Raw genomic sequence first — 9,960 nt, 5'->3', positions numbered from 1 at the left:
GACTATTGTTCCCAGGTTATCTCTCTTTAAATGAGTACAACTAGCAGGCTTAGATTAAGGATAACTTTGTTTGGCAATTAAGGCTGATAATTGAGTCTGACCAATCTCAAGAGTTACTGATAGACAGGGAAGCCTGGCATGCAGCAGTCCATGGGGTCACAAAGAGTCAGACACAACTGAGTCACTCAACTGAACTGAGGGCTGATAATACATCTGATTAAGTAGCTTCCATTTATAATTTTGGATAATATGGTTACAATTAGAAGGAGATAAAGTAGCATTTGTGATGTGTTAAAAAGAGAAACTAACATCCATAATTATTTTAAAATTGTGTGACTACCAAATATGCCAGTTTTAGAAACAAGGGATATTTAAAATGTACTTAATGGACAATTGGCCAGTTACAACTTTTAGTATTAGCCTGGTTCAATCACATTTTGTACAACTGTTATGTAATTAGAGTTGTGTATTTATCCATCTAATATTCATAATTTTCAGTTTGTTACATAGCAAGTGTTCAGATATGATTTTTTAAAAGAATGGAAAAACACATTCATAGATAATTAATAAAGTAAAAGTTTAAAGTAAAAGTTAAAAATATATAAATTAGCAATAAATGCTTGACTTTAAATTTGTCTCATTTTAATTATCATATAGGCTTGTAAATAGTATTGACCAAGAACAGAGAAAATGCTCAGCTTGACGGATGTGCCAGAGTTTATTCTTTTGGGACTAACCAGTCGTCGGGAATGGCAAGCTCTCTTCTTTGTCATTTTCCTGCTGGTCTACATGGTCACCGTGGTGGGTAATATCGGCATGATCCTGCTAATTAAGGTCAGTCCACAACTCAGCAGCCCCATGTACTTTTTTCTGAGTCATTTGTCATTTGTTGATGTGTGGTTTTCCTCCAATGTCACTCCTAAAATGCTGGAACACCTGTTATCCGAGACAAAAACGATTTCTTACGCTGGTTGTCTGGTACAGTGCTTCTTCTTTATTGCTCTCGTCCATGTAGAGATATTTATTCTTGCTGCGATGGCCTTTGACAGGTGCATGGCCATCGGGAGCCCTTTGCTGTATGGCAGCAGAATGTCAAGGATTGTCTGCATCCGACTGATTTCCTTCCCTTACGTGTATGGTTTTCTGACTAGTCTGGCAGCAACGTTATGGGCCTATGGCTTGTCCTTCTGTGGGAAGATTGAGATCAACCGCTTCTACTGTGCAGACCCAGCTCTCATCAAAATGGCCTGTGCTGAAACCTTTGTAAAAGAATATACAATGCTCACACTCGCCGGCATTAACTTCGTATATTCTCTGACTGTGGTTATCTTATCTTACCTCTTCATCCTCATTGCCATTCTCCGGATGAACTCGGCGGAAGGGAGGCGCAAGGCCTTTTCCACCTGCGGGTCCCATCTGACCGCCGTCGTCATATTCTGCGGAACCCTCATTTTCCTGTATCTCAGACGTCCCACGGAGGAGTCTGTGGGGCAGGGGAAGGTGGGGGCCGTGGTTTACACCACGGTGATCCCCATGCTGAACCCCATGATCTACAGTCTGAGGAACAAGGATGTGAAAGGGGCCTTGAACAAAGTGATCAGCAAAACATTTTTAATAAAGTAAAGTGTTACTTTTGTTCTCTGCATTTCATCCATATTCGTTTGTCAAAGTTATTGCTTAGTACACAGCTTTAGAGAATTCACAAAAAGTAAGAACTTTACCCCTTACGAAAAGCAAGAAAAAATTAAAATTCAGAGGGAAAAAGTGAATTTTCTCTCTTATTGATACAAGTAGTCAAGCTTAGCTAAAATTAATAGAGATTAATTTCTACATTAATTATCTACATTAATAGAGAAGATTATTTCAGCCCAAGTTCACAGGTATATGTGCCTACGTTGCTTACATCATTTGTTAGAATAAAAGGATTTATTTTTCTTATTAAAAAATGTAGTGATGAATTTAGGAAATACTGATCTATTTTTTTATTTAGATTATAATCTGAGGTAGAAGAAATAACAACATATTTCATTCAGTTCTCTAATGTAACTTCATAAAGATAGTGGTCTTGCTAATGGTTTTTATTGTCCTGAGGGGAAAGGAGAAGCACATGTGAACTCATTTCTGCTCACTCGCACGTGCATTATGGGCAACATTTCAAAGCTCTTTGCACAGAAATAAACTGGGAATTTTGTTCAAATTATAATAACATCACTGGGTAGTTGAGAAACTTAAGCCTGATATGTCTTTTTCAATGTGAAAGGTGGATCTGTTCAGAAACCTTTGTTTTGAAAATAAAAAGAGTATGATACGTAATTCTTTTCCAGTATTTTTGTATTTAAGAGATACAACAGCGTGTCTCTCTTCTACTGATTCTAATAGCTGCTGTGTTTCAACTCCAAGGTCAACAGGATCCAGACTGTGCACGTGTCATGTACCCCCGCCAAAGTTCCGTCATTCTAACTGAGAAGTAGATAGAATTCGTGAATGTGTCATTTTGCAAGTACAAAGCTTCAGATTTCTCCCCACAAATTAAATTAATATTCATGTAGATTATTGTGCACATTTTTGATTTAAGCATGATATTAAATATTAATTTCTTTTTACTTGAAAGAGGGAATATTTGGGTGGTCTATTTTTTGTTAGCAATGACACATCCTGACTTAATAGTGTAAGCATAGCTTGGCTTCTCTCTTATAGCTCATTTCATCTAGTACAATGATGAGGCAACAGCTTTACAACTTGGACATCTGTAATGTTTTGATGTCTTCTGATATAAGCAAACAAATAAACAAACAAATAATCTGATATCTTGAAACAGAAACATATAGCCACTGAAATTTCACTCACACATTTAAATCATCACAAAATGCGTAATTTATCTATATAGATGTAGATGTAAAATGAGAATGATGTATAGAGAACAAATATTTCTCTTTGTCCAGTATTATTTTTATTATTTTTATATATTTATTGTTGAATGTGCTGGATCTTCATTGCTGTGAGGCTTTGCTCTAGCTGTGGACAGTGGAGGGAATTTCTATTTGCGAAGGCTGACCTCTAGTTGAGGTTCATGGGCTTTTCATTGTGGTGGCTTCTCTTGTAGCCCAGCGTAGATTCTAGGGTGTGTGGACTTCAGAGGTTTCAGCACATGGGCTCACGAGTTGTGGCCCCCAGCCTCTAGAGCAGAGGCTCAATAGTTGTAGAGTCTGGGCTTAACTGCTCCGTGGCTGCTGGCATGCCTTAAAAGCTTTAAATTACATTTAAAAATTGATTAGTAATCAGCAACTAATTTGGAATACCAAGAGTTTTCCAATAAATGGTGAAATGGTCTTAGAGACAAAAAGAATTACTTTTAGCTCACCCAAATAGAAACATTAAGTAAGAGCTTAAATTCTTTAGAGAGGTTAAGTTTTGCATTACAGACACAATGATATTATTATAATTTAATCAAAATCCCAATTTGTTTACATGCAAATAGCTTTGAAATGTTGCCCATGATGTGTGTGTGAATGAACGGAAATGAGTTTGCGTGTGCTTCTGCTTTCCCCTGAGGAAGACTCACGCTGGACAAAGGACTTCCCTGGCGGTTCATTGTGAAGAAGGCCAGTGCAGGAAACGTGGGCTGATCCCTGATCCAGGGAGATCCCAGCAGCCACGGAGCAGGTAAGCCCAAACGCTACGGGATCAACCCGTGTTTGTGCATGCTTACTGGGAATACTTCATTCTGAGGGTGGTATACAAATCCATCTATCTGGCAATGGAAGATAGAGGTTGCATCTTAGATTTTATATTCTTTTATTCTTTGTTAAGTAATATTGACTCCATATATAGGTATATCCATATATGGGTATGTTACCCATGTATAGGTATGTATGAGCAGGAGTAACAGAGAGAGAGAGATAGGAAAGAGAGTGAGATTTTCTTTAGAGATTTGATTATTGCAAACTATTAATGGAAGCAAAACTTTCCAGGAATGTATTTAATAATAATTGTGCTTAGTATATTTGTTATGTAAAAATGTGTAATATCTATTTTCATACAAATATACCATGAATTTAATACTATAACTATTGCAATATCATATTAAGATAAATAAATGAAAAGCAAAAGAAAATAATAATAAAATTTGTCCAAGTCCACAAAATAAGTCATGAAGCCAGAATTCAAACAAAGTCTGACAATGAAACCAGAATTCTATAACTGCAATACTTAGGATTTTCTCTTTCCTGATCTTGAGGGAAAAAGAATGTAGCTATTGGTAACTGAATTTAAAATGCATAGGGATACAATATGGGAAGTGTGTGTATATATTTTGGCCTGGAAATGGTGAGGAAAGTCCTACAAGTGCTTCTAATATCCCCAAACCGTTCAATTTTTTGAGACATTATGCCCTGTATGATTGGACCTGACCACTTCACCTCTCCTCTAAGTTCGTAATTGCTTCCTATTTCCTGGCTAAGCACCACTCAGGTTTTCATATATTTAGCTTTTGCAAATAGTTACCTGCCTCCTGACAAACCTGTATGCAGGACAAGAGGCAACATTTAGAAATGGACATGGAACAATGGACTTGTTCAAAATTGGGAAAGGAGCAGGTCAAGGCTGTATATTGTCACTCTGCTTATTAAACTTTCATGCAGAGTACATCATGAGAAATTCCAGGGTGGATGAATCACAAGCTGGGATCAAGGTTGCGAAGAGAAATATGAACAACCTCAGATATGCAGAAGAAGCTATTATGATGGCAGAAGGTGAAGAGGAAGTAAAGAGCTTTTTAATGAGGGTGAAAAAGGAGAGTGAAAAAGCTGGTTTAAAATTCAACATTCAAAATACATCCAGGCCCATCACCTCATGGCAAGTAGATGGGGAAAAAGTGGAAGAAGTGACAGATTTAATTTTCTTGGGCTCCAAAATCACTGTGGATGGTGACTGCAGCCACACAATTAAAAGATGCATGCTCCTTGGGAGAAAATCTCTGACAAACATAACAGCATATTCAAAAGCAGAGACATCACTTGGTCAGAAAATGTCCATATAGTCAAAGCTATATTTTTTCCAGTAGTCATGTATGGACGTGACAGTCGGACCATAAAGAAGGTTGAGGGTCAAAGAATTGATGCTTTTGGACTGTGGTGCTGGAGAAGACTCTTGAGAGTCCCTCGGACTGCAAGGAGATCAAACCAGCCAGTCCTAAAGGAGATCAGTCCTGACTGTTCACTGGAAGGACTAATGCTGAAACTGGAACTCCAATACTTAGTCCACCTGATCCAAAGCGCTGAGTCATTTGAAAAGACCCAGGTAGTGGAAAAGATTGAGGGTAAGAGGACAAGGGGGCAACAGAGGGTGAGATGGTTGGATGGCATCACTGACTCAATGGCCGTGAGTTTGAACAAACTCCAGGAGATGGTGAAGGACAGTGAAGCTCAGCGTGCTGCAGTTTGTGGAGTCTCAAAGAGTCAGACATGACTTAGCAACTCAACAACCACAAGCTTTTGCAAAGTATTAACACTACCATTTTTTCATATCTTTTTTTTCCCCCTGGCTTAATCTCAGTCCCACAGAATTAGATACATCTTTCCAAATAAAAATTCTTCTACCATTAATCTTGAAAAGTGTGGAAGGGTGAAAATCACAAGCAGTCAGAGGCGCATTCTGTTGAATCAATGTCAGCATGCTCTGCTGACATGTTCATAATGTTTCTCGGGAATCTCATCTTCTTCTTTGTATTTCCTCTATCATTTATGATGTTATCTAAGACTTATTTTCTTTCAATAATTTCTCTTTGAATACTAAGCTGGCAAACTTTAAAAATACACTTTTTTTTTCTCGTTATGGAATCATCTTTTTCAAAACTTAACATGTTACAGGGAAGAAAAAATCTGACTACCTGTTGGATTTATTTTACCTTAACCTTTGCTGCCTATGGCTTGTGTTCACTAAAAAGACAGTGTCTGTATATAATGGGCTTCCCTGGGGGCTCAGACTGTAAAGAACCCACCTGCAAATGCAGGCCATGCAGGAGACCCAGGTTCAGTCCCTGAGTTGGGAAGAGCCCCTGGGGAAGGGAACGGCAACCCACTCCAGTATCCATGCCTGGAGAATGCCTTAGGCAGAGGAGCCTGGTGGCCTTCAGTCCATGGGATTGCAAAGAGTTGGACATGCCTGAGAAACCAGCCAGCACAAATAGCACATAATGGGCTGCCGCGGGGAACACGCCCCCTGCCTGAGTGTTAAATCAAAGTGCTTCTGTGCAGGGAAGCATTCTGGCCCTGTCCACCTGAGCCAGAAATAAGAAATTAATGCATGCCCTCCCTGAGGCCGGCCATTCCAGGAGATATTTGGAAGATTAATCTTTGTACTTCACTTCCTTACCTCCTCCCCCTTTGTTGCTGTTGTTCAGTCACTAATTCATGTCCAATTCTTTGCCACCCCATGGACAGCAACACGCCAGGCTTCCCTGTCCTTCATTATCTCCCTGAGTTTGTGCAAACTACTCTTCAGAAGTAACTGGCATCCAGACCCTGATAATATGGTTACTTTCGGTTATTAGTCTGCCATCTTCTTGCTCTGCCAGTTGTCCAAATAAAGCCGTTATTCCCTGCGTTAGCACCTGGTCTGTGTCCAGTTTATTGCCTGTCGTGGGGCAAGTAGGGCTTCCCATACGGCACTAGTGCTGAAGAACCTGCCTGCCTGTGCGGGGGACATAAGGAACCCGGGTTCAGTTTTTGGGTTAGAAAGATCCCCTGGAGGAGGGCATGGCCACTGTCCCTAAATTCACAAAGATTTAGACACTACTGAAGTGACTTAGTGCATAGGCAGGTGGTGAGTAGGGCGTTTGGACTCTGCAACACACTCTTTTTTATTTGTTTGTTTGTTTTGTTTTAATAAAATAGCATTGTTTGGGCAATTTACAGTTAGATCTGTAAGCTACTTTTCTCGATGCTGTTTCCATGGACTGAGGATGTCCACAGGCAGTTCAAAATGATCCTGCAACATATTTGGGACAGATATAATCATCCCTAAGTATCTCAAGGGAGATTGGTTCCAGGATGGCTCTTCCCACTACTCCCCAGGACACTGAAATCCACATGCTCAAGTCGCCCCTACAAAATGGAATCATATACTATTATACAGACCCCACGGACTGCAGCCTGCTAGGCTCCTCTGTCCATGGAATTCTTTAAGCTAGAATACTGTAGTGGGTAGTCATTCCCTTCTCCAGGGGATCTTCCCAACCCAGGGATGGAACCCTGGTCTCTTACATTGCAGGCAGATTCTTCACTGCATGAACCTCCAGGGAAGCCCATTATTATTATCTATGCACAAGCCAACATATATTTTGTCATCTCTAGGTTACATGTATCCTTATAATATTTAGCTACGTCATTACCACTCTAAATAGTGACATTAATCTCCCTGTTTACATTGCTCTTCTTGTTTACTGTGCAGAATATAACAGTGAAAGATACATAGTAGGTTTAAATTGCTTGTTAGGTATGGAAAAGAGACTTTATCCAGGAAATATATGTAATATATGAGGTGTTTGGGTGGTTTACCACTTTATTTTGAAGTCTACGGTGATCAGGTTGTCCCTCTTTAAATGAGTACAAGTATGAGATTAGATTAAAAATAATTTTTTTTTCATTTTATTTTATTTTTTTTTTTTTAATTTTTATTTTTCAGTGGGTTTTGTCATACATTGATATGAATCAGCCATAGTAGATTAAAAATAATTTTTGATCCAACATTTGGGGATGATAGATTATTTGATTAAATGGTTTCCATCTCTAACCATGGAGAATATGATTATAATAAAAAGAGATAATAGGATATTTTGAGTTATATTAAAAAGAATATTAACTGCCCATAAATATCTCAAAAATAGGTGACTACAAAATATACCAATATTGGAAAAAAGGGATATTTAAGAAGTATTTTTGGACTTCCTGGTGGCTCAGATGGTAAAGAATTTGCCTGAAATGCAGAAGACCCAGATTTGAATCTGGATTGGAAGAATCCTTGGGAGAAGGGAATGGCTACCCACTCCAGTGTTCTTGCCTGTAGAATCCCATGGACAGAGGAAGCTGTGGGCTACAGTCCACGGGGTCACAGAGAGTGGCGCAAAACTGAGAGACTAACAATTTCACTGTTTTCTCTTTCAGTCTTAGATAAATGGCCATTTATCCAATTTATCCATTTAAAATTTAAACGATTTTTAGTATAAGCTTTGTTCAATCACTTTTTGTAAAAACCATGACAACGGCAACGGGGTCTGTGTATTTTTCCATTTAGGTAGCCTTCAGAGAGTTTGTTAAATAGAAAATGCTCAGAAATGATTTCTGAAAGGAGTGTCAAAATACAGCCATAGATCGGTTCAGTTCAACTGCTCAGTCGTGTCCGACTCCTGACACCATGGACTACAACATGACAGGCTTACTGGTTCAACAACAACTCCTGGAGATTGCTCAAACTCAAGTCCATCAAGTCAGTGATAGCATCCATCCATCTCATCTGCTGTCATCCACTTCTCCTCCTCCCTTCAATATTTCCCAGCATCAGGGTCTTCTCCAATGAGTCAGTTCTTCACATCAGGTGGCCAAAGTATTGGAGTTTCAGCTTCAGCATCAGTCTTTGCAATGGATATTCAGGACTGATCTCCTTTAGGATGGACTGGTTGGATCTCCTTGCAGTCCGAGAGATTCTCAAGAGTCTTCTCCAACACCACAGTTCAAAAGCATCATTTCTTCTGCACTCAGGTTTCTTTATGGTCCAACTCTCACATCCATACATGACTATTGGAAAAACCATAGCTTTGACAAGACAGACCTTTGTTGGCAAACTAATATCTGCTTTTTAATATGCTGTCTAGGTTGGTCATAGTTTCTCTTCCAAGGAATACTCATAATTATTAGTAATAAAAATAAAGTATCCATAAATAAAAAGCATAAATTAATAAACAATCAATACTTGTATTTAAAATTTGCTTCCTTTTTATTATCCCAGAAGTTTGTATCTAATATTGACCAAGAACAGAGAAAATGCTCAATTTCATGGATGTGACAGTTTATTCTTTTGGGACTAAGCAGTCATCAGGAATGGCAAGTTCTCCTCATCATTTTCCTGCTGGTCTACATGATCACCGTGTGGGTAGTATCGGCATGATCCTGTTAATTAAGTTTGGCCCCAACTCAGCTGCCCCATGTACTTTTTTCTGAGTCATTGGTGTTTTGTTGACATGTGGTTTTCTTCCAACGTCACCCCTAAGATGCTGGAAAATCTGTTATCCGAGACAAAAACAATTTCCTATGCTGATTGTTTGGTACAGTTTTTCTTCTCCATTGCTCTTGTCCATGTAGAAAATTTTATTCTTGCTGCAATGGCCTTTGACAGATATATATAGCCATTGGGAAACCTTTGCTCCATGGAAGCAAAATGTCAAGGATTGTCTCCATCTGACAGATTACTTTCCCTTATGTATATGGTTTTCTGACCAGTCTGGCAGCAACACTATGGACCTATGGCTTGTACTTCTGTGGGAAGATTGAGATCAACCACTTCTACTGTGCAGACCCACCCCTCATCAAAAAGGCCTGTGCTGGAACCTTTGTTATATACATATATAGAGAAATATTATATGCATATAACCTTTATTATATACAATAGTTTGAATACAAAATGATTATTTGTGCCTGCATTAATCTCACCTATTCTCTGGCTATAGTAGTCATATCTTATCCATTCATCCTCATTGCCATTCTACAGATACATTTAGTAGAAGGGAGGCACAAGGTGTGTCTAGTCAAGGCTATGGTTTTTCCAATAGCCATGTATGGATGTGAGAGTTGGACTATAAAGAAAGCTGAGCGTTGAAGAATTGATGCTTTTGAACTGTGGTGTTGGAGAAGACTCTTGAGATTCCCTTGGATTGCAAGGAGATCCAATCAGTCCATCCTAAAGGAG

General features: G+C 38.9%; 1 protein-coding gene across 1 annotated transcript; it reads left to right on the top strand.

The window, feature by feature from the left end:
- Positions 1–690: 690 nt before the first annotated feature.
- Positions 691–1,623, top strand: LOC136175071 (olfactory receptor 5M3-like). The gene has a single exon (XM_065945386.1). The coding sequence runs from the start codon at positions 691–693 to the stop codon at positions 1,621–1,623; it is 933 nt and encodes a 310-aa protein (XP_065801458.1).
- The last annotated feature ends 8,337 nt before the right edge of the window (positions 1,624–9,960 follow it).

Source organism: Muntiacus reevesi, chromosome 9 (genome assembly GCF_963930625.1).
Source record: "Muntiacus reevesi chromosome 9, mMunRee1.1, whole genome shotgun sequence".
NCBI classification, from domain to species: Eukaryota; Metazoa; Chordata; class Mammalia; order Artiodactyla; family Cervidae; genus Muntiacus; species Muntiacus reevesi.
The sequence above is the reverse complement of the archived record's forward strand: the minus strand, read 5'-3'. Positions and strand labels throughout refer to the sequence as shown.